The 24,491-nt window shown below is 61.4% G+C and overlaps 1 protein-coding gene across 4 annotated transcripts in view; it reads right to left on the bottom strand.

Moving 5' to 3' along the window:
• MYRF (myelin regulatory factor) overlaps positions 1-19,975 on the bottom strand; it is a 32,606-nt gene extending 12,631 nt beyond the window's left edge. For 3 of the 4 annotated variants that reach the window (XM_013044626.2, XM_045063326.1, XM_013044627.2), the window contains exons 1-8: positions 19,766-19,975; positions 7,659-7,746; positions 7,277-7,537; positions 5,070-5,131; positions 3,892-4,171; positions 2,734-2,984; positions 2,515-2,638; positions 663-858 (exon numbers count right to left, since the gene is read on the bottom strand). In XM_013044626.2, coding sequence (XP_012900080.1) covers positions 663-858; positions 2,515-2,638; positions 2,734-2,984; positions 3,892-4,171; positions 5,070-5,131; positions 7,277-7,537; positions 7,659-7,746; positions 19,766-19,811 — 1,308 coding nt within the window. In that variant the 5' untranslated portion in view covers positions 19,812-19,975. Of the gene's footprint in view, positions 1-662; positions 859-2,514; positions 2,639-2,733; positions 2,985-3,891; positions 4,172-4,806; positions 5,008-5,069; positions 5,132-7,276; positions 7,538-7,658; positions 7,747-19,765 lie in introns of those variants that run through there. The other variant, XM_013044629.2, reaches the window with a different exon arrangement.
• Between the last annotated feature and the right edge of the window lie 4,516 nt (positions 19,976-24,491).

Here is a 24,491-nt window from a genome sequence, read left to right as displayed (position 1 = left end):
CAAGTCCCCGCAGTCCCTCCATGAGTGATGGCTGAGCTGCGCCAAGGCCAGGTCCGGCCTGGATCCCTGCCCTGAAGGAAACACAGGCAGCCGTGTGCCCCCAGGGAGCTCACGGGCTCCAAATCAACCACTCCTGGGGGAGGGGCACTAGAAAGACCCCAGGGAAGGAGTCTCAGGACAGTTGTCCCCAAGGACTAAGGACTGCAGCAGAGAGAACAGAAAGGCCAAGGAGCAGTCTGCCCGGAGAGGAGGGGTGGAATGGGCAGTCTCCGTGTGTCCCAGAGAAGGGGAGCGGCCTCAGGAGAGCAGGGGTGGTGAATGGGCACAACAGGTCTGGGGCACAAGCGATGGCAGAGCTGCAGGGAAGGGCTCGTCCCAAAGGCCTTTGTGGGCTAAGCTCAGAAGTCAGGGCTTTGCTGGGAAGGCAGCAGGTGCTCTAGAAGAATGGCAAGTGTCAGGGGCGCCTGGGGTGCTCAGTGGGTTAAAGCTCAGGCCATGATCCCAAGGTCTGGGCTGGGGGTGTAGCCTTGGGATCACTGGGCAGAGAAGGAATCAGGAAACACAGCTGGGAAGGGGGCTTTGCTTTGGGGTCTTTCAACTCCCCCCAAGGACTCCTGGCTCCCCCCACTCCCCTCCCATCCTCGCTGAGCCCCCAAACCTGCCTTCACTCCGTGCAGTTTCAGGTAGAAGCAGTCAAGGGGCTTGAGGCCTTCGGGTGTCTTGACGTACTTGGGCTCACCCAGCAGGCCGATGTACACTGTGACCTGGAAGTGGTTCTTCTTCTGGCACACGAACGCGTCATCACCCACCGAGAAGTTGAAGCCCTTGTCGGCGTCTACGCGGTAGGTGAGCATGGGCCTAGGAGCAGGGGAGGGTACTTGCCAGAGGCTCCCCCCGCCAAAGCCAGGCGTGGAATGTCCCTCTCCAGTGTTGCCTTCCAGAGCGGTTTCCTATCCGATAGCCACCCCCCGATCCTCAGACCAGGCATGGGGCTGCCCCCCACCTCTCAGAAGTGGAAACTGAGTCCCCAGAGGGATCTGAGCTCAGGTTTGCCAACTCTTGGGCCAATATTCTTTCCTCTGTGTGGCTGAGCCCAGCCCACCCTGGTGATGGGGCACATGGGGCAAGACCCCTGAGGCCCACCCAAGGGGAGTGAACTCCTGAGGAGGGGGCTTCGCGGCCCCTCATCACACTTGGCTCCTTCCCAGAATGCTGCCTAAAGCCCCCTCCCTCGCAGGAGACCGGGTGAGAGGGGATGGTCTGCAGAGCTTCACGGGCCTGACAGCTGGTTGCCATGGAAACGGTGGGACCAGGCGCCAGCGCGGCACTGGCCCAGCCCCAGCCCACTGGCTTGCTCAAGCCCCCGAAGTCCTCACCCTGACTTCTCCAGCTGCCCAGGTGAGGACAGGGGCACTCTGGGCAACAGAGACTCAGCTTCAGTCTACCCATCTGTCGCTAGGCAAGGATGCCAAGCATGGATTCTCTGGGGGGGCCCTCCAGGTGGCAGGAAAGGGGGCAACTATTGGCCCATCCTCACCCAGGTCCCTAGGCACAAGCAGTGCTCCTGATGCCCAGGGTCCCCCGGAAGGAAGATGGGCAGAAAATGATTCCAAACTCAGGGGAGGAGCCTTGGGGGCTTGGCTAACATCTGCAGAAGGCCTGGAGCTCCACCCACCTGCCGGGTAGGGGAACACCCAGGAAGTACACTGGGGGCCCCACCTGCCAGCTTCCTGGCCTTAGGGCCTGAGATGGCAGGGCTGGCCTGGGAAGCATGGTGGGAAGAGTGGGGGGATCCTCCCCAGGCCATAAGGGTGGGATCTCTGAAGACCTCTCCCCCCATCCTGACAGGACCTCCAGGGAGCCTTCAACCACGACAGCAGCTGGATCACCCACCCAGCCCCAAGGGCTTCTGGCTTCTTGCCCACACAGCCTGGGACGCCCAGCTCCAGGAGGCTGCTCTCGGCCACCCTGCCCAGGCCTGGCAGTGTCCAAAGGGCCTTGCCCTCACCCCCACGGGACCTCTGCAGCAGTGAGGGGAGTGGTCCCACAGTGCTGCTGGCCTGGTCCCAGGAAGCTGAATCCAGCATGGGTGGGTACAGAGAGCTCGGAATGCCCGCCTGGACAGCCTGTCCTCCCCCACCTGCTCCGCCCTCTGTCCCAGGGAGGGGGCTGCTGGAAGGGCCCTGCCAACACAGCTTCCTGCTACCTTCCTGGAATGCTGAAGGAGTGGGGGAGGAGGAGCCAGAAAACACCCATCCACCCCCTTCTCCCTCCCTAGGCTCCCACTGGCCCCTCCCTGACAGACACCACCTCCTTAAGGAGGCCGTGGGTAGGCCCACAAGTCCGAAACCCCGAGGGCCTGTCCTAGCTCTGCCCTGAGCCTGCTGCTCTCCCGTAACCGGGGCCCATGTGGTGCCCAGTGTGCTCCCAGGTCCTGTCTGGGGCCTTGACACTGGGGGGTGGGGGGTGGGGAATGCCCCGATGTGGTGGCAGGAGAGGGGGCAGGGCACTCACAGCTCCTTGTAGTTTGCGTCATACAGCGTGGCCCACTTGTTCTGCTGATGCGGTTGCCACTTGATGGACTGGTAATTGGGGTCCAGGTAGGAGCCACTGAGGCTATCACTGTCCTGCAGGAGACCTGGAGGGAGGGAGCAACCATGTGGGCCCTGTGCCCCATGCCCCTACCTCAAGGGGAGCTGGCCCACTGTGAGCTCAAGCAGGCCAGGCACATACCTGGTGAGGGTACCCCTGGTGGGTGCCAAGGTGGTGTCTGGACCCGGGCGATGCTGAGGGGCAAGGAGCCGGGCCCCGGTGAGAGGGGTCCCTGGGGAGGCCAGGGTGGGGATGGGGCTCGAGCTGGGTGTGGGGGCAGTGTCGCTGCGGTCCCGGGCTCCTGTTTGATCATTCCATTCAGCATCTGGGCATTGAGGGTGTTGGAAGGTGATTCGGAGTGCTTCCTCTTCTTGGAGGGGTGTGCGGGGAGCCTGGGGACAACACAGAGGCATGCCATGGGGGGCTGGCTCGTTCCTGAGCCCCTTCCCTTCCCCCGGGCAGTAGCCCCTTCCCCTCTTCACCCCATTTCAGCAAGATATGCCCAATCCAGAGGACGCCCCTCCAAAAAAGCCCCTGGGCTTTACCTCCTCAGTGCTCCCGCATCGCTCTGTAAGGTCATTCCCTGCTTCTGTCACTCCTCTCTACCCCCTGGATCATGGAACCAGGAGGGCAGAAGCCACACCTGGCTTGTCTGTGTGTCCCTGTCAGGCCCAGCTGTGGGCCTGGTGCACAGAGTCCCCCAATAGTTTGTGGAATGAACAAGCCAGTCCCTTCCCTGGGGTGTCATCCTCAGGGCCACCCTTGAGAGTGGGGACTCCACAGAGAGCAGCCTCCGAGGCTGGAAACAAGCCCCAGGGGGCGCGGGCCGCCAAGGCTGGGAAGGAGAGTTTCTTGGGGAGGAGGCTATGGAGCCTTGTCCTGAACTAAACCTTCCATGACATCTGGATGTCTCAAACAAACAGATAAAAGGACAATTCCACTGTTTGGGGTCAGAGCAGGAGGCCCCGGACTCCCTGAGTAGGTTGGATAGTCACTGGTGTCTGGGGAAAGGCACAGCCCGAGGTTCGTCCTGGCTCTGTCCCATCCTAGTTCCGTGCCCCCGACAAGCATTTCCTCCCCCTGGGAGCCTCAGTTTACCTATCTGGGCAATGGGGGTGGCCACACTCACCAAATAAAGTCGTCAGAAGCACGTGGCCGTAGCTACAGAGCTGCTGAGCGGGCACCTCCATAGGCACACGCTTACCCCCATCTCGTGGGGGCAGAGCTCCCCCCAGGCCCCAGTGCCATCTCTGCCCCGCCCAGGTCCCCACCCCCCAAACCCACCTGCCCCAGGCTTACTCAGCTCCGTGCTGCTGCAGCAGCTGGTGTAGCATCTGGGACTGCTGAGTGTGGTGCAGATCGCTGGGCACGAGCCCCTGCCCCATGGCAGCATAGGCAGGCATCGGGGGCTCGGCCTTCATGTACAGGTCCCGCGGCAGGACAGGGTAGTGAGGTGGAGGGGGCGGGGGCGGCGGGGGGCCTGGGAGGTGGGCTGGAGGTGGAGGCGGGTGCTCCAGGCGAGGAGGCACGCCCACGTGGCACAGGGTCTCGGGGGTTATGGTGCGCAGGAGATGGGAGTCTGCAGGAGAGATGGTGGGGGGGCGGGCATCAGGGACCTACGTCACTCAGGTCCCTGGGCACAGGGTTTCCCACCCTCTCCTGAGACCAGCCCCAGGAGGGAGGCGGGCTAGGCAGCCTGAGGCTGGCCACTAGAAGCCCCGGCAGGGAGACAAGCCCCTGTCCAGGGGCCGGATGGGCAGCTTTAGCTTCTGCTCACCCCGCCCCCCACCCCGCCGCCCCCGGGCCGTCCTAACTGGCTCCTTCCCCACAAGCCTGGCTGCCCGGCGTCCTTCCCTGGCCCCTCTCAGTCCCGATCCTCCTCTGGGCCTCAGGAAGGAGTCTCGGGGGCCCCCCAGCACAGTCCTGCAGCAGCCCTTCTCCATCCGGCAGCCCCTCTAGCGGGCTCCCAGGGGCCAGCCCCCCAGCTCCCTTTGTTCCCCAGGAGGCATTCCAGAAATGTTTTTGGTAAGATAAACAGAACTCTTGACCCCTTTCTGGGCTGTGGGGAGACGGCTGCCCGAGATCCTTCTGCTTTTGGCCACCTGGGGGCCGCAGCACCCCTGGCACCCTCCCCCACCAAGGGAGGTGGGCCCAGGAGGTCAGCCAGGCCTGCACTCGGGCTGTACCCACGGCCTTCCCCGGCCGTCCACTTACCACCGAAGGGTGCGTCCATGATGGCGCAGGCGGGCAGGCGGGTGGCATCGCCGGCCGGGACAGGTTCTCAGAGGCCGGGCCAGGCCCCCCACCCGCCAGTGGGGAGACAATAGCCAGCGCCGGGGAGTATTTGACCAGCGATAATCTGGGCCTGTTGGGCGGCCGCTGGCCCCCTCCCTTCCCTGCTCCCTCCCTCCCCGATAAGGCCGCCCCAACCACTCGCCCAAACCCCAGAGGGGGAGGGCGGTGCCCGCTGGACTCACCATTCACCTGCTGGGGGGAGTAGGCCTCGGAGCCCGAGTCTGGGGGAGAATCCGGCAGCGTGCTGCAGGGGGAGGAAGGCGCCGTTGGGCAGGGGCCGGGTCCCCGAGACCCCAGACGCTGGAGGCCTGAGGTCCCCTCACTGCCCACCTCCAGGGGAATTTTTCTGCACGAGCCATCTTGGGGCGCCAGGCAGGGTCTGGGGTAGGGTCTTTGGGCTCCTGACCTGTATCCCCTCAGACCTCCCGGGCACTTGGGGACCAGGAACCAGTGTCCCTGATGATGGAACAGGATTCAAGGACACAAGCACGGCACAGGGATTCAAGGAGCAAGGGTCAGGCCCGCTGCTCTCTTCCCACACCCACCGAAGCCCCACTTTCTAGAAACTCTAGGGGAGAGATCTCTGGGGCTCTAAGGAGCTGGGCCACCGCCGCCGCCCCCCCCCCCTGCCCCAGGGGCAGGTACAGGCTGGGCAGGGAGCCAGCCTCACCAGGTCTGGGTGTATTTTTTTCTTCAGGTTTTATCAGCGGTTCAGGCAAAAGAAAAACTCAACCATGAGAGATTAACACCCTGCGTTCGCCCAGTGAGGGGAGGCTGCGGCCCGGCGGGAACCCCACTCTCTGACTGTCCTGGTCGCACGTCTGGAGAGACTGCCCACCTCCATGCCCAGGCAGCCGCGTCCTCGCCGACACACCCCTAGGCTGATTCCAGGGCCCTCACGCCTGCCTGGATGAGCCACAGGCCCAGCCCCTTGGGCTGTGCAAGAATGACAGAAAAGCAGTCCCCAAGGGCTGCCTGGGGCCTCTGCCCTGCGTCCAGCATCTCCTGTCTGCTCCCTGCACAGTGGCCATCGGGTTTTCCGGTGTGGAAAGGTCCCTGCTGTGAAACGTCTCAAGTCGGTGGGACCTCGTGTTGCTTCCCCACAACTCCTCGTGCTGCTCAATCGTCCTCAATGTGGTGATTTATTGATTAATAAGTCCCTCCCCAACAGGCCTGCACGATCCTCCGCAGGAGGGACAGACCCTGACAGGTGCAGGGGTGGTGCAGGGCCCTGGGTCCCTCCCAGGGGGCACACGGTCTCTGCGCAGTTGTGGGCAAGCCCCTTCTGTCCCTTAGAAATGGCCTCAGTGTGCCGCTGGGATCCTGCCGGGGGGCAGCACAGCATCACTCACAAGCCAGCTGGTTCCGGGGTCCCCCCGGGAGCTGGTTACTTGAAAGGCTCAATGAGCTTACACAAATAGAGCCACAGCAGGGACAGCGATAGGGGACAGCGGGGACAGCAGTAGGCATCCAGCAGGTGTTTCTCACACGTTCGTTCTCTTCCCTCCCGTCTTTGCCCTTTGGGGTCTGGTCTCAGGGACAGTCCCTCGGCTGGATGTCTGCCCTGGGCAGCAAAAGCTCACCCCTAACACCCCAGCTCACCTCCGCAGCCCTCCCCCAGCAAGCCAGGCGACAGGTCCGGTGTCCCCCACCCCTCCGGTACTTCCCCTCTGGGATTGTGGAAATAATCCCAGAGGGGAAGCACTTTGAGCTAACCCTACAGGGTCCCCTGCTCCTGCCCCACGCTGGGGAACCCAGAACCCTCTTCGAGCCCCGCTGCAGAACCCAGCAGACCCATGTTCCTGCCTGTCCTCACGAGCACAGGTCTGTGGGCGGCCCTGGAGTCTGGCTGGGCTGCTGACCGCCACCATCCTGTGGTCCCAGCCGGGTCCCCAGTGTGGACTCCTCGGAGAGAGGAAAGAAGGGGCCTGGGAGGCTGGCTCGGGCAGGGGGAGCTTTAGGTACCACACCTGTGCCGTCGGGCCGGTGCCCGCAGCCCCAGCAAATAGAAGCTAGACGCTGGAGTGGATGGCCCAGGGCGGTGAGGGGACCTTGCGTGCCCTGTGTGTGTGCACATGTGCGTGCCTGCGTGTATCCATGTAGGTAAGCAGCCGTGTCTCTAGGCTTGCCTCCTCCCATCCCCTTTACAGAGCTGTCAGAGAATTTTCGAGTGCTTACATCAGCCCTCATCACTCCCCTGCTCAGAATCCTCTGGGGCTACCCACAGCCTCGGAACAAAGCCATGAGCCCCTCCCCAGCCGCCCCGACCTACCCACAAGGCAGCCAGGTCACCACGGCTGGCCGGGGCACCGCCAGCACCTCCTCAGCCCATAGACCCTGCCCCCCTCCCATCGCACACCTGCCTCCCACCCTCCCCGCCCTCACTCACCCTGGGGCATAGGGAGCCTTGGGCTCTGCCTTGATGGGGGGCCCAGAGCCCCCCAGGAAGGGCTTGGGAGCGCTAGCCATAGCATTGTTGTTGCAGTTGAGCGGGGCGCTGTAGCTCGGGGCGGGGAGGGAGCCGTGGCGTCCTGGGGACGGTCCGCCCCCAGGGGGGCTCAGGTGGTGGCCCCCGCTGGAGCCGGGGATCGCAGGCGGCCCGTGGGGGTAGGAGGCTGCACCGGCTGGAGCAGAGATGTCAGGGAAGCAGCTGTGGAGAAAGGAAGCAGCTCATTGCCAGCCAGGACCCCGGTAGCTTGCGGACCCAGGGCCGGAGCACACCCCCCAGGTGAAGGGCGGAGGCCGAGGGGAATGGGAGCGGGGCCACTCACAGGTCAGAGGCGTCTTCCTTGCTGATGTACTCCTCCAGGATGCTGGTGTCTATGTTGGAGGGCTCCAGGGCCCCATTGATGTCGTGGCCTGCAGGGGAGGGCCAGATGTGAGCACCCCTAGGTCTCTGGGCCCTGCCCTATCGCTCTCCCCAGGCCGGGGCCTCCAGCACATATGCCCCCAGGCTCCTCCCCACCTGCACATCCATGTCCAGGGAGAGTCCGGCAGTGCCCATCACCTGACGCCCTCCAGGAGGCATCACAAGGATGCTTCCCTGGCCCCCAGGCTGCCCAGTGTCTCTGAGGAGGGGAGGAACCCAGAACACAGATCGGGGCCAGACAGGCCATTTCCTGTGACGTGAGCAAGTCCTCCCTCTTGTCTATAAAATGGGGTCATTATTCCCAAGTCTTATGGGGAGCCGCGAGGAGTAACAGAGGAACTTTACGGAACGGAGTGCCCAGTGGGCAACTCAGTGACTCTGTCCCGCCCTGCCTCCTTCCAGAGAGCCCAGCTGCCAGGTCCCCAGGAACATGACGCCAGGCTGGCCTGAATCACATGTTCGTGGGGGGCGGGGGCATACGGCCAGGGAGCCTCCTGCACCCAGGCCCCAAATGCAGATGGAGAGGGAGTGGGGACTAGAACCAGAAGTGTCTGGCTCAGCCTCCAGCAGAGCTCGTCACCCCCATTAACAGGGCGTAGGGTGTCCAGCCCTGGTATTCCAAAGGATGAAACGGGCCCAGAGAGGTAAGGGCTTTGCCTGGCTTCACAGCAAGGAACGACAGTGGCCCGAGCTCCGCTCCTCCACCGCCCTCTCCTGGGCCCTCCCTGCTGGCCCCAGCCCCGAGAAGGGGAGGAACTCACAGAAAAGGCACCCAGGACTCTTGGGCATAAGCAGGGGAGGAGAGGGGGAGGCGCTGGCCTTTCCCCTCCCAGGGTCACCTTGCAGGGGGGAGCAGGAGGGCGGGGTGATAAGGGGGCTGACGTAGGAGATGCGTCAGCCCCGATAATGGAGGACGGCCCCACCCACACTGCTGACCTGGGCTGACCAGCCCCACTGAGGCAGGAGATACCCCTCCCACAGGCCCCTGGAGCCATGAGCGCGGGGGCTGCACCTCATGCCTTCTCCCGGGGGAGCCCTGGGAACAGCTCGGGAAGATCCAGGAACAAATCCTGGGTTGTGTCCTCCCTGCTGTGTGACCTTAAGCTGGTCACATACCCTCTCTGAGCCTCAGTCTCCTCTTTAGTAAAATGGGGACATGAACAGCTAATACTTTACAGGGCTGACTGTGAAACAAGTTAAGGTATGTAAGGTGCCCGGCGCACAATGAGTGCTCAGCAAACAGAATGCCTGTCCTCACTTCACAGACCCAGAGCCCTGGGGTCCCCACAAGCCCCTGGCCCAGGCCCCTCCCTGGCCCCAGCCGGCATTTCAAGAATGCTGAGCCCCGCTTAGGTGATTAATGAGTGGCTAAGCCCTCCTAGGAGTCACGCGCTGCCCGCGACAGGCCCTCCTGCTGGCCCCCACCCCTGGCTCACCCAGCCAGGAACCAGGGACACCCACCGAGCACTGCCAGTGGCCATCCAGGGAGCAGCGTGGCCCGGGCGAGAGAAGCTTCTCAAGCTGGGAATGACCGGTCTGCTCATCAAGGTTCTAGATTCCCGTCTACAATCTGGTCCCCATCCCATCCTTCCCTGTTACCCGAAGATCCCATTTATTAAATGCCTACTGTATGCCAGGCACTTCGGGAACCAAAGACATTAACAACCATAGGAGTTTATTACATGCAAGGCATCCCGTGGGTTCTTCATGTGCAGTGTGACACTTAATCCTCCCTGTCCTGAACGGCGATGATGATAAGAGGACACGGATAGTGACAGCGGCTCTGTCTGCAGGACTGAGAGCCTGCCTACCAGGTCCCGGCACTATTCTCAGTGCTTTACATCATTAACACCACCCTTTTATTCTGAGAGGCCAAGTCTCTTGCCCGAGGCAACACAGCCAGGAGGATTCAAACCCAGGCACAGGGGCCCGACTCCAAGGGGACGGGGTGGTTGGTGGTGGATGAAACTTCCTGGCCATTCTGGGCTGCCCCATGTTATGGGCTGGTGTGTGTGTGTTGGGGGGGGGGTTCCCCTCAGGGGCTAGGGAAGGAGGGAGCATTGGAGCATTACCCCGGCCCTGGCTGCTGAAGCTGCAGGTTTTCGAGACTGAACCTGGAATCTACAGTGAATGATGGGGTGACAGAATCCTGGTGTTGCTATTTATAATACGCCAGGCCCCCTCCTCCCGTCCTCCCCCTCCTCTGGCCAGGAGCGCTCCTAATCACCCCTAATCCTCTTGCCCACCTCCCTTGGGATGGGGGGGCCTCAGGCAGAGGCATCCTGGGAGACCCTAACGAGAACCAGATGTGGTCGAGGGGAGGAGAGTCCCTCCCGTGCCAGGGGCCGGGAGGCCTGGAGGACAAAAGAGGGAGGAGAAAACCACTGGGACTGGGTGGGGGAGAAGTCTCAGGTTTGGGGAGTTGGTGGGCCTCCTGAAGAACACTGAGCCCACATCTTGTCGTTCTCTGGGACCCCACAAGGCCTGCCTGGTGTTCTCCCCACACGGCTCAGCCTAAAGGATCTGGGCCCCAGGCTGCCCCCAAAACCATACTGGAAACTTCTAATCAGACGTTTGGGAGGGCAGGGTGAGGGTGGGGGCTTGCTGGAACCCAGAGGTTCCTGAGTCGGAGAAGAGCCCCCAGAAACCCAGGAGGAAGGCATCAGCACACTTTTGGGGGTCCCCTGTCCTTGACTGCTCCCGGAAAGAGCTCTGGAACATTCTGGAGACAACAACAGATACCTGCCAGGCAGGAAGCTAAGTGTGGCTCCTGCTGAGCCTCAAGATCTCCCTGGGAGGTGGGGAGGCTGCCCAAGGTCCCACAGTCAGAAAGTGGCACCACCAGGTCACAAACCGGCTTCCCAGCCCGCCCCCTCCTCAAACCCTTCCACAAATTTCCACTGCTCAGGATAACAAGAGCCCTCCCGGAGGTCCACAGTGGCCTGCGGCCTGCTCCCTCCAGCCTCCTCTCCTAACCAGTTCCCTGCAACTCTCCCTGTCCTGGGGCCTTTGCACGTGCTGTTTCCTCTGCTGGAGGAAGCCCGTTCCCATTCACTGGGCTTGCATGTAAGTTTCTCCGAGAGGCGCCCTCTGACTCCCATTCTCGTGACTGGCGGCCTCCTTCTCATCCGGCTCCTCACTCGGCTGCTAGCACAGACCTCACAGGAGGGTGGAGGGTCTGTCCACCGCTCACCCGCTGCCCACAGCTCACTCTCCAAGTAGCCACTCTGTGCAGATACTCTACATGGCTCATATTTCACTCCTGTAACAACCCTCCAGGAGAGATGGTTTTCGTGCTCTCCATTTTACAGATGACGAGGCTGGCTCAGAATGGATACAGGCCTTACCCAAATTTTACAGGTGCGGAACCTGGGATATGAGGCCAGCCCTGCTCTGCCTCTCTGGGGTATAAGCATCTAAGCATACAGTAGGCACGCAATAAATGTTCATGGAATGAATGAGCAAAGTGGCACACGGGACACTAGAACCAGGCCTTCCTGGGTCTGGGGACCTCCAGCCAGCCATGTTAGGGACAGAGCCCGGGGCTAGGCCGGGCCCCTCCAGGTACCGCCCCGTCCTGCTGAGCTCTGCGCCCCAGCTGCTCCTTGAGGATTAATTAGGGCCTCTATTACCTGCTTTTAACAGGAGCCAGACACTGCCCTGTCCCAGACAGGATGGGATAGGGGCTATGGAGAGGAAGCCCCCTCCCCTCTTCTCTCCTCCTCGCTTTAAGGCCACCCAGCTGGGCAGGAGGAGAACCGAAGGGATGTAAGCCAGGCGCAGGATGAAGGCGGGTGGGGGCCCAGGTGGTCCTCCACCCTGGACCCCTCCCTTCCCCCTCCTCATGCTTATGACCACCCCCCCACCAGCTGTGGCCACTGGCTGAGTCTGGGCCATTGTCCCAGGGAACGGGGGAGGGTGGGGACCCGGCACAGTGGGAGGCTTGTGCCCTGCCCACACCTCCCCCCCACCCGTCAATGGGGCACTTGTCAATTCATGTCCCAAACATGGCGGAAATCCCGTCGGCCACGTGGCTGTGGGCAGGGGAGGCCAGGGCCGAAGGATGCTGGCCAGGCCTCGCTGATCAGAACCTGGGGCTGACGGGGCTCAGACCCAAGTCTGTCCCCCTATTTGTCCCTGAGTGCCCACCCCAGGCGTCTGAATCTGAGGGCACCCTGAGGGCTCCAGGCCACGGCTGGGAGCCAGGATGGTGGGGGTCAGGGGACAGCCCACCCTAGCACCCCCCATGATGCCCTCAGGGATCCCTAGGGTCAAAGAGGCCAAGCCGCTAATGTGGGCCCTGCTTCATTGCTGTGCAACCCTTGGCAAGTGACCTGACCTCTCTGTGCCTCAGCTTCCTTCTCTGTCAAGTGCAGCAGGAATCCCTGCTTCACGGAGTGGTCCTGAGTCTTCAATGCCAGGGCGGGAAAGCTCTTCACCCCCAGAGGCCATCCCTCAAATAACAGTCATCACTGTTTTCATCCTCTGGGGGCTCCCCTCCCCTCCCCTGCCCAGGCTGTACCCTTCTCTCCCATGTCTCTCCACCTGACTGCAGATCTGCCCCAGAGAGCCTCTGAGGGCGAGGGCGTACCTGTACCGGGCTGTTATTCTGGCACATCCACAGCAAAGTCCAGCCTCCAAGCCTTGGCTATAGGCCCCCACCCCCTACCCTGGTGGATAAGCCCTTGATGGCTGCCCCCCTGCTCTGGCAGCCCCTCCTGGATTCCCTCAATCACAGCGGGCCCCCAGTGCTGTCACTTATTTCCCAATGTGGCCTGAGCTAACTGACGTGCTCCAAACTAGTTCACTCTGGGACAGGGAACAGTGGGCTCTCACCTCCTTTGGCTTGAACTTCCTATCTTTATTAATATGATTTGTGATTAATGTAATAACTGCTAGCCGTGCCCTCTTCAGGCTTCGACCTGTGACTAGACTTCCCACTCAAAATGCCTTCCAGTCAGATGCTTGACTTTGCAAGTTGTCCTTTGCATCTCTGCATCATGTCCCCAGGTAGCTGGGGGCTGAATGACAAGGATATGGCTCCTTGGTCATTGCCATCAGGTCCTTAAATCTGAGCCATGGTTGCCTTTATTTGCCAAAAATGCAAAAGTACCCCATCTTCTCCACGGGACCTGGAATCTTCGGCCACCCCTGGGCTACAGCTCTGTCCTCCCCTAGACCCTACACAGCTGCCACCCTGTCCTCTGGTCGACCCAAGGCTGAAGTTAGAGCCCCAAGAGGCTCCTAAGCCAGAACTGAGCCCAGAAGCTGCAACGTGTTCTGTGGGGACCCACATTGGTCCCCAAGGATCTTCAGTTTGCTCTGGAGGGCCCCCAGCCCTGATGCTACACGGCCAAGCGAGCTCCCATCCGATGGCCCCATTCCTCTCGCACAAGCTGGGAAGGCCTCTGCACAGGGGAGGAGTACAGACCCTGCAGCTTGAGGCGTGGACACATCTCTACGGGTTACCCATGTCCCTCTGGATTCACACACCAGCATGTCCCCCATAGATGTGTGTACACAGGGGCACACTCCCCGTGACACACACATGATCGTGTACACACCCACACACACAGTGGCATACCCCTCCCGCACTGACACACACGTGTGCCCATTCATTCATTCATTCAAACAATTACTGAGCATATGCTATGTGTCAGGCATGATGCTTGGCTCTGGAGCTATGGTAATGAAGAAAACAAACTTCCTGCCCATGAGGAGCCGATGTTCTGGAGGCAGAGTCAGATGACAAGACCCGCAGGTAAAATTCCATAGCATTTCAGAAGGTAACAAATACTATGGAGAAAATCAAGCAGAGAGCGGAGGCAGGTGAGGCAGGAGAGCCGGGAAGAGCTGCAGTTTTCAACAGGACAGTTGGGGAGGGTCTCCTGATACCCACAGGGAGTGGGAGCCAGTGCAAAGGCCCTGAGGCTTGAGCGTCTCTGTGCTTATTCTCATGTCAGCACACCTCCCAGACTCGAACGATCGTGCACACAAATGCTCACTGGCCCAGGGGCAGGCCCAGGCCAACAGCACTCCAGATCGGAGTCAACTCAGCGTTGCAGACCTTCGGCTACCCCTACTCCAGGCTACAGACCCTACAAGGAAGAACCACAGAGGGAGAAGAAAGCCCAGGGGCTGAGATGGTCAAGAGGAGAGTGAGGGAAGGCCCCAAGAGAGCAAGGGTCCCCAAACTCCTCAGAGGGGCTGAGCCTGTCATTGTACCTTATGAGGGCTGGAGGGACCCAGGTCAGATGCAGACAGTGCTCTCCCACTGATGTGGCCTGGAGACAGGCAGAGGACAGGATGCCCTGGGGCTTCCGCAGGCCAGGTTAGTGGAGGCTCTGGACTCAACCCCTGCCCCCAAAGCCGGGGTTTTGCCCTTCTGTCCCCTCCCACTCCAGGCTTTGGCACTCCAGGGGTCTCAGGACTTGGCATCACACAGCACACAACCTTGACCATCTGAGTGAGGGCTCCGAGGTCCAGAGAGGTCACAGGGCTGAATGGAAGTCACCCAGCCCAGCCATCCGTGGTGGATCAGGACCCCTCAGCACTCGAGGAGAGGCCCCCTCCCGCTGTAGGCGGACACCCAACTGTGACAGGAGCCCCACCATCCTCTTCTCGGACCTCAGCACTTCTCTCCTGGAAATGAGACACCACCTGGCCTTCCACTGAGTCCCGGGACTCCCAGGAGGCAACTTATGCAAAAACCTCTGGCCCGTGTATGCAGCGAGCAAGACAAAGGACCATCAGCCCTGTCCCCCTGCTGCTGGCCTGGCCCAAGCTCCCCATGGAGCTGAGGGGCAGGGTGGGGCCCCAGCTGGAAGCATCAGGGACCAGGAGCAGGCATCAGGGCCCCACAGGGCCAGACCTGCAGGAACCTCGGGCCCTGCCTGCAGAGTGCATCCCATAAGGCTGCTGGTTCCCCCCAGTCCTTGGCCCAAACAGCCCAGAGAGGGTGAGGGAATTTCCTAAAGCACACAGCACCAGCCACAGGCCCCAGCCCAGGGTGGGGCACTGACCTACCCCGCGGATCACTACATCCTCAAAGTAGGGGGGCAGGCCCCAGGGACAGTAATCACCGTCCAGGCTGACATTTCTGGGGCATTACCGCACCGGGCACTTAGCAGGCCTCAGAACACCCAGTTCACCCAACCTCCACAGAAGCCCTGAGAAGCAGGTACAGGGGCTACAGCTGTATTCCCATTTTAAGGATGAGGAAGTAGAGGCACAAAGAAGTGCAGAGATCGGCCCAGCAGAGGGACTGTGGGCAGCACTCCGGGGAGTACATAAGGCCATGACTTACCTGATCCCCAGCCCAGGGGCTACCCACACCCAGCAGGGGCTGAAGACTTTCACAGGGGAGAGGAACCCCCCCATACACACAGCCAGGCTGTGAGGGAAACTGAGGCCCAAAAGCAGGCGGGGGGCGGGGTGCGGTGTGGGCCGTGAGGAGGAAGAAGGTGGGAAGGAAGGGCAGACAGGCTGGGTAGGGCAGGACCAACTCCCCGTTAATGATCCAGTTAATGATTTCTGCTCCCCGTTCTTATCAGAGGGCAAAGTCCAAGGGCAGTAGCCAATCAGCAGCTGCCAGGGCCCCCCCAGTCCTGTAAGCCCTTGAGAATCAGAGAGTGGGGGCCAGGTCCCCAGGAGGAGGCCAGACTGCCAAGTGCAACCCACCTGTCTATCCCCCAAATACCCTGCTTAGGCTCAGCCTAAGACCCCTGCCAGGGGCACCCTGCCAAGACCCCCAGACTCAGGAGAGGCCTCGCGGCAAGCAGGTTGGGACAGACAGCCCGCTCCTCTCCCCTAGCTCCCTCACCCTGCACTGACCCCAGGCCCTCCCAGAGAACTGGCTTTCTCAGATGCACCCCCCACCCTGCCTTTGTTCACAGAGCCACTGTTGCCTCTCCTGACCCTGCAAACGTTTCCTGCACACCCCCAGCCCCATGCCGCCCTGTGTCCTGGGCTGCGTGTTCAGGACATGGGGGTGAGTCAGACCCCACACTACTATTTCCCCTCCAGCTAGACTCAGGACCCAGGAAGGACAGCCTGGGGGATAGGACTCCTCCCGAAGGCACCCCATTTCATCTTCTCCCCAGTCAGGGGTCCAGCTGCCTCCCCCATCCACCTACTCCTTGGGGCACCACAGACAGACAGACAGGCTGATGTAGGGCCCAGTGCCATGCGATCACACACCCCAACTCAGCCCCAGACTCCTGTCCAGGGTAGGACATCCTCTCCCCAAAATCATCGGGTGCCCTCCCCCTGCGGCCTCCTCCTGCTCTCTGGAGGCAACAGGCTGGCCCCCACGGAAGGCCACCCTTCCTCCCCCAAGGCCCTGGTGGCGGAAGAGAGAGCTGGGGGCTTGGTGGCAGCTCTGGCTAATGCTGGCTAACTCCCTTCCCTTGGAGTCTTGGCCCCCTGGGAAAGCGGTCAGTGCCAGCCCCTCCGTCAGTGGCTTTCAAATCAGGATGCCGGGGCTCTGGGGGCTGTGGGGAGCCCTGCCGCCCACACCCCCTGTGTATTAGGAGGCCATGAGTTTGCCTTTCTTTGGTGGCTAAAAAGAACCTCATTGGAAGCCCTGGTCTGGTCCCAACCTCCTGCCTACCCCCCGGAGGGCAGATGAGGCCAAAGTAGGGAAGTCACCATCAGGCCTGGAAGGAGTGGATGCCCTGGTGGGGCATGAGGCTAAGTCGAGGTCCCCCACCTCTCAGTGGCCTTTTTAGCACCTGCTAGGAGCCCCGTTCTCCTAGGTCTCCAAGTCTTCTTCCACAGCACCTGCCTTCTGGGGGGCAGGGCGCTGCTCACCCAGGCCCCAGGTACCCCTGGAACCAGGGGTCAGCACCCTCCACCTTCCATGTTCTAACACCCTCCTCCTTCCCAGGGCTGGGAGACGAGGCTCATCAGATCCAAAGGCATCATCAAGACCTTTGTCACCCCCTCCTGTCTTGCAGGTAAGGGAAAGGGGTCCAGAGAGGGTGGGAGCTCAGCATAGGGTCACAAAGCTCTCAGCAGCAGGGCCCGAGCCCGCACCAGAACCTCTAAGCTTCTACAGGGCTCCCCTGATGCCGTCTTGCCCCTGTCCCTGACCGGGCTCCGGGAATCCAAGGCCCCAGCCAGTCAGGATGCTGAGGAGTAGACCAGCCACCATGACCCTATTACCTGCCGGGAGCCAGTGCATCGCGCCTGGAGGGTCCCCTCTCTGCAGGCCCTGTGCCCGCAGATCCGGGCGGCAGGAGTCTCCTTCTAGGGGATTAGCAGGGCGATCACGGGGGCCCGGCTGTACCAGCCTCGAGGGGGCCGCCCTGTCCCAGCCTCCCACCCGAGGCCCAAAGCGCCTTAGCCCCTAGCCCACCACCCCTGGGTCGGGCACAGTCTGGCCCACTGCACGGGACAGGACCCAGGACACAGGCCTGGGGTTCCGAGAGAGTGCGCCATGGCAGACAAGGGGTCTGGTTCGGCCCCTGCCCTTCAGCAAAGCTTTTTTTCATCTCCAGCCCAGAGCTGAAAGCACAGACCCTGCCCCTGTCCTCACCGTCCACGGGGAGTGACCAAGGTCAAGTGAGGACCAGAATGAGAACTCAGGTCCCAGCCCCAAGGGCGAGAGTTCTGGAACAACATACCCACATTCACAACATTCACTGGCTTTCACACTAACAGTCCTGAAGACACCAAGGCCTGGCCAGAGCCCCCCCCACACCACGGCAGATCTGCTCCCTGCCAGCCGCCCCCCACCCCAAATGGCCCCAGAGACTCCTAGAGCCCCAGCACCAGCGCACCCTCCAGCTCATCTCGGGCTCTGGGAACACTTCTTCAGCCCCCAGCTCCCTCCACCCGCCTCAGCAGGCAGCCCCACACCCCCGCCCTGCTCCCCACAGACATTCTTGAGTCTCCTCTTATCTCTCTGGAGGGAGCTGCACAGCCTCCCCACCAGGCCAGCCGCATGGCTGAGCTGTGGCGTCAGCGCCCACCCCCCACCCACAGCCAGGAGGGAAAGTTTGGCTCAGGAGATGGGGAGCTTGAGCTCTGCCTGGTTCCAGGGCCCTGGGCAGGCCACATGGGGACAGCTGCAGGAAGCAAGGGGGCCTGGTCCATGACTGTCCTGGGAATCTAGTGGGCTCAGGACACCCCCAAAACAGCACCCATTCCCTCCTTCTCAGGGGCCCCCAGCTCCCACAAGGCCCCTTGAGGATTCATAAAGGATGAACAGTGTCTAAGGAGAACCAGAGCTCCTGGGACTGATGGGGGGGTACAGCCTAGAACCCTCAAATGGCCCAACTACCCCAGGATCAACCATTTAATCGAGTCCAAGGCTGATTTCTTGGGTCTGGGTCTGCTGGGCTGTCCAGACTCCTGAAGTGAGGAGGCCTGAAGCTAGGAGATGGCCTTACCTATTCAGCAACCAGAAGTGGACAAAGTGGCCCACCCAAGGCACAAAAAGGGAGCCACTGAGGCAAAGGAAGGCCTTCCTCTCTCCCTCCTGGACTCGTATCTGGGTCCTAGGCTGGAAACTTGGGCTGTGATCCACCGCCCTGTAGCCCAACAGCCCCAGCCCAGCGATGTCCCCATGGACCACCCCATCCCTGGGGGCAGGTGCACACTGAGGACTAGGCTGTGGGCTTAGGGACTGGGGCGAGAGGGTGAGGTCAGAGGCTTGGCTACCCAAGTTGATGGAGAGGATCCCAAGAGGGGCCGGAGATGTTCCAGGGAGGGTCTGAGAAGCCAAGTGGGCTGGGACACGGCAGCCTGCTTCTCTGCCTCCCCTTCCCACATTCTGTCTCATTCCTCCAGGGTCCAGCACCCCGGAGGAAGAGGAAAGGCCTAGAGGAGGGGCAGAGGCTACCCAGGTAAAGGCGACAGGAGTCTGGGTAGATGTAGGAGCTGACCTCCAAAACCACAGTGTGTGTGTGTGTGTGTGTGTGTGTGTGTTGGAGGGTGGGGGGGGACAGGGGTAGAAGAAAACATTGTAGATTGTGTGTAGATGTTTAGATCCCAGTCCTAGTGAGGGTCCTATCCAGGTCGAGGTGAGGGGGTGAGGTCACTCCTGGGATGGGGGTATCAGCCAGAGGAAGCTTAGCTCCAGGGACTGGTATGGGTAGAACAGCCCCAAGTAGCCTCAGAGGGCTGGCAGGATGCAGTTCACCACTTTGGGAGGGTCTCAGAGTGTGGAGGGGGCTGGCATCGGGGATGCTGACTTTGAGAAGGTTCTAGCCCAGGGAAAGCATTTCAGGGTTGGGGGGAATCCAGCCCAGGGAGGAATGCTGGGGAGGGGTTCCAAGCCCAGAGTAAGGGAGGGATGGCTGCTTCAAGGGGAATTTCAGTCTTGGGGGAGGGAGAAGCCTTACAGAAGGTGGGTGATGGGCTTGGAGGGGGTCCTAGTCTCAGGCAAGCACAGTGGGGAGGTCTCAGCTCCTAGGAGTCAGGCTGGGCAAAGGCTGCCCACCTGAAAAGGGCACAGGGGCCTGAGTCTTCAGGCAGGGGGCCCGACCTCTGGAAGGCATGCTGGGGAGCTGCGGGGCCAGCCTAAAAGGCATGGAAGATCCTAGAAGGCATGCTGGGGGCTGAGCCTCAAAGGGGGTCTGGGAGTCTGTGTCTGTATGAGGTTCAGGGAAGCACAGTGGAGGGTCCCCAAACGCGGGAAGCGCACTAGGGGTGGGAGGCGTCAGGTTTTAGGGGGCACTGCAGGTCCTGGAAGGCATGAAGAAGGACCAAGCATAGGAGGGGACACGGATCCTAGGAAGCTGCGTGCTGGGGGGACCGGGAGGGGGTGCCCAACTTTAGCCGAGGTGAGCAGTAACCTCCCGGGGACCTCCCAGCCCTGGGAGCCAGCCCCGCAGGCAGCCGCCGGCCCGGAGCGCCCCAGCCCAGAGGAAGCATTCTGGGGAGTCCCAAAGTGGTCGAAGCAGAGTTGGGGTTCCCAGTCCCCGGGGAGCTCGGCTGGCGGTTCCCAGCACGAGGAGGGTCGCCGTCCTCCACCCCCTCCCTGGCCGGCCCGCGGTCCCTCACCTTCGAAGAAGCGCTGCAGCGCCTCGGTCTCGTCCACCACCTCCATGGCCGGCCTGCCCCGCGCGCGCTCGGCCGCGGCCCCGCTACAGCCCGGCCCGGGGGCGCGGCATCGCCGGCGCGGCCCGCGCGACAGTCCCGGCTCAGCTCCGGCCACGGTCCCGCCCGGCCCGCCGCCGCGCTCGCCCCTCGCGCGGCCCTGGCCCGGCCCCCGCCCGCCCCCCTCCCCTCCACACCCCGCGCCCCACCCGCCGCGCCCAGCGCCCCCTGGCGGCCTGGCCGGCGCCGCGGCCCCGGGAGGGCAGGACGCGCGCGGCTCCCCCAGGCGGCGCTGGGCGCTGGGTGACCTCCCTGGCCGGAGTAGGGGTCCGCAGCCTCGTCCCCGCCCCGCAGTCCTCGCCCTCCCCTTGGGCACAGGAAGGTAGCAGGCTTCTGACTCTTAGCTTCTCAGAAGACGCCCGCGATTTCCTCCCCTGGCCCCCGACCCCACACATCTGGTGAGCCGACCGTCGGCAGGTCTCCCCCCGAGGACATACTATTGCCTGCATTTTGCCGACGAGGAAACGGGCTCGGGCTCGGGAATGAGCAGTCCTATGCTGTCCGGTAGGACTCTGCCTGATGATGGGGATGTTTCTCTGGGTGACGGGCTGATCCAGTAGGGCCGCACTAGCCGCATGTGGTGATCGAGCACTTGAAATGTGGCTGGTAAGACGGAGGAACTGACTTTTCAATTGTATTTAATTTTCAGTAGCTCAAGAGTAAATAGACATGGGCAGCTACGGTATTGGACTTGGATGGCATGGGTCTGAGGCTTTCAAGGTAATTGGGGTCAAAGCGTGCATTCGGATCCAGATCTTGGCCAAACCTGGAAAGACAGCCTCTTGGTCACTGTTTCCCTGTATGGTAGTGGGAGGCCCACAGGTTCTACCTCCTATCCTAGTGTGCCCAGGATAAAACCACCATCCCCTGTCCGTCTGTCCCCACCTCTGGAGCGCCTCCTCATGTCTGTTTGGCCCTTCTGCACCGCCTCTGTCCTCAGTGATGGCCTCTAGAACCTCCCAAACCACTCTTTTTTAAAAAAAGATTTTATTTATTTGAGAGAGAGAGCACGAGCTGAAGAAAGAGACAGAAGGAAAGAGAGAAGCATACTCCCCTCTGAGCAGGGAGCCCAATATGGGGCTCGGTCCCAGACCCTGAGATCATGACCTGAGCTGAAGGCGGATACTTAACCAGCTAAGTCACTCGGGCACCCCTCAAATCACTCTTTTTAAAATGTCAATCAGATCACGTCATTCCTTTGCTAAAACCAGTAATTTCCTGTCGTGTTCAAAACAATATATAAACCTCTTGTCCTGGTTTCTGAGGCCTTTTATGCTCTGCCCCTGCCCTAACGTACCACTGGCCTCAGCTCCTCCTTTTCTCTCCATTGCTAAGTCACAGCCCCCAAGGCCTCCCTGCCCTCACTCAAACATGCCAGACGCACATCTGCCACATGCTGTTCCATCTGTCTAAATGCTTGTCCCTGCATGACTGGCTCCTTCTCACTCATCACGTCTCTGAAGCAATTCCCCCTACCTGCCCTTTTTCCTCACCACATAAAAGATTTTTAGTCAGTTCTTGTGATTATCCTTCTGGCTTTAGATTGGAAGCTCTGGGAAGGTAAGAGGGTTTTGGGGCTTAGTCATTGCCCTGGCTTCAACACCAAGACCACCAGCTGGAACGCAGTTCATTCTAAGTAAATACACATGAAAGGAACGGACAATGGCGTCTTCACACCGCAGAATCCTAGATCTCTGAAACTTTGGAAGCAGAGAATTCTGGAATCTCGGACCCAGCGAATCATCTCACTGCGGAGTGGTGCTGCTACCGCCTCCCAGGATCCTTGGATAAGCAAGTCAGAGCTGGAAAACTGATCCCACCCGACCCCTGTTTGACAGACGAGAGGACTGGGACTGAGACCGCAAGGCCCAGAGGGGCAGGAGGACCCCCAGCTGACCGAGATAGCAGCCCTGGCAGCCAGGAGGGGGCCACACTGCCCAGCCAGTACCCCCCCACCCCAGAGGAGCATGGGGGGTGAGCCGGGCTGCTCAGTGGGCACGGGGATGAGAGCCTGTGAAGCTGCTCCCACCCAGGCAACCCTCCCCTTCCTCAGCGGCCAGCCCTGGGGGAGGGGCAGCCGGTGCCTGAGCCCCAGATGTGGCCCAGTCAGCAGGCCGGTGGTGGCCCACTGAGGAGGGTCAATGCCACAACAGTTCTGGGGCTGGGGGAGGGGGTGCCCAGGCCGGCGGGTGCCTCACAATGAGGTTCTGTCCCTCCAGGGGCCGCTCTCCGCGCTGTTGCTCCTCCATATATAGAATGGGATTTTGCTGGAGGCCCCAGCTGTGTGTGCTGCCGGTGCTCCCCCCGCAGGGGCCGGGTCGCGAAGGGGGGAGAAGGCCACACTGAGACGCCTATTCTTTTTCTGCTGATACACCCCAGAGGTTTTTTCGCCCTCCGCAGCCTCCCTTAAGACAATTGTTATTCTCTGCTCTGCCCCCTCCCCCACCCCGTCAGGCCTGCCAGTGGACAAAGTAGACACCCGCCTACGCCATGTGATTTTTTTTCTTTTAATGAATTTATTTTAGGAGTTGCCCGGAACCAGCTGGAAAACGAACTCCTTTATAAGCCTTCACCTACCCACAGGTCTTTCCACCATGGTTCCACACGTTGCCGAAATGCCCACCATTTGAGGGCCATGGTGATGAGCGAAGCATTGCCCCTGTGTGGAGTGGGACATGCATATTTTGTCCCCAACACCCCAACTCCTTAAGTTGGATCATTAGGCCTCTGGGGTGGCCTTGAACTTAGATGGGGTGGGACGGAGCTTCCTGTTCATCCGGTGGGAGCTGGCCTGGTTAAGGGTGTTCTGGCCCTACCATCTCCCCTGATTCCACTCGGCCACTGAGCAAAGGAGGGACTCCCCCAGGGGTTCCCATCTCTGGGTTGGGGGAGAGGAGTGGCTAAAGTCCCAGACTCTGGGCCTCAGCCAGAAGCTGAGGTTGCCACCCTCAAAGTCCAGAAGGAAGCCTGTCTGGGACAGGGCGGCAACTAGAGCTGGTAAGGGAGCCGAAGGGAACTGTGCATAACCAGGACTTTGAGGGAGCCATCCACAGAGAGGAGCCCCATCTGCACCCTGTCCCCACCAAGCCATAAGGAGTGAACAACCAAGACCTCCTTCCTGGCCGAGCAGGGGCAGCTGTCCTGTGGTCATCTCAGCCATCCTCCAGGGCCTGCCCTCCCGTCCTCGGAGGGCTCCTCTGTAAGTCAGCCTATTAATCCCGCTTCTTGGCGAAGGTAAAATGGCAGGGCAGTGATCCTAAGTGCTGCTTTTCTATCCCAGGATCGTTCCTGGCGCTCAGCAGGGCCAGCAGGTGGCAGCACTGGGGAGAGGGAGGCAGAGACAGAGGGTACTGGAGGCACAGAGTACCAGCCTGGAGGCCAGGCCAGGAGAGGGTGGGGTTCATCAGCTAGCCGGATGGCCAGGCCTCCCTGTTGTGGGACCCCTGACCCCCCATGGGCTCCCATAGCCCCTTTTGCAGAGGAAGGGAGGAAGGCCCATGGGGTGCTGAGTGGGAACCCAGCGGCAGTGAGGCGGAGGGGGGCGGGGGGGGGGCGCGGGGTGCTGCTTCCCCGGAGCTGGGTGAGAGGGCTGGGGGGAGCCCTGCAGGATAAGCCCCCTCCCACCTCCTACCTCCCTCCCAGCTGAGGAGGACAGGCCTGTCCACAGGGCCTGCGTGGGGTTGGGAGGCACAGCGCTGCTCCAGCCCTTCCCAGAATTGCTCTCGTGAGAGCCTTTTCCCACACATTCTGTGTGACCTTGGGCAAGGCACAATCTCTCTGGCCCTCGGTTTCTTCAGCTTCTGAACCACGAATTGGACAGGACGGTTTGCAAACTCGGTGAGACTGAGTTTCTGAGGAAGAACCTCGGAAAACCATCAAGTGAGGGTGGAGGCCAGAGTCTTCAGCTAGGCAGCCCGGATTCTAGTCCTGCAGCTGTCCCCACAGTGCGAGTCACCTTAAGCAGGTCTTTGGCCTCTTTGAGCCTCTTCTGTTCAAAGAGGCTGGGGGCACTGGGGGCCAGGCACTGCTCTGTCGCCTTCCCCCAAGGCACCAAGTAGGGTCCCTCGGGACTCTCGAGGGGGTAAGAGGGTGGGCAGTGTGAGGAAGGGGAAGGTCAAGGTCAAGTCAAAAATTGGCTGGCTCAGGGTCTGGGCCCAAGCTGCCATCTCCCTGGGCTGGAGGAACAGCGCCACCTGCTGCATGAAGGGGGCGGGCGGGCCTGGCCTGGTGTGGGCAGGAGGCCCAAAAAGCTCCCCGCCCACCCAAGGCCTGCAGCAGCCCCCTGGGCCTCACTTGTCCTGGAGCCTGCACGAGCTGGGGTCCCTGGGGTGCCCTGAGTGGGCCTGGTCAACTCTTTTGCACCCTTCTAAAGAAGCACTCAGCAAAGGTTTCCAGTGGCCCCTGCCTTTCAGTGCTACCCTGCCGGGGGGTGTGTTAGAGGAGTCCTTGCTCCTCTGCTCTGGTTCTCAGTATTGGGCAGAAGGGTGGGAACTGTCAGATCAGTGCCCCACATGCTGGCTCTGTGGTCTTGGGCAGCTTACTTACCCTCTCTGTGCCCCAGACCCCTCAGGGAGGAGAAAGGGACTAACAAGTCCCATCTTTCAAGGCCCTGATGGGGTCATGAACATGG

Source organism: Mustela putorius, unplaced genomic scaffold (assembly GCF_011764305.1).
Source record: "Mustela putorius furo isolate JIRA1106 unplaced genomic scaffold, ASM1176430v1.1 tig00000127_pilon_pilon_pilon, whole genome shotgun sequence".
NCBI lineage: Eukaryota > Metazoa > Chordata > Mammalia > Carnivora > Mustelidae > Mustela > Mustela putorius.
Note: the sequence above shows the minus strand (reverse complement) of the source record. Positions and strands in the feature narration are given on the sequence as shown.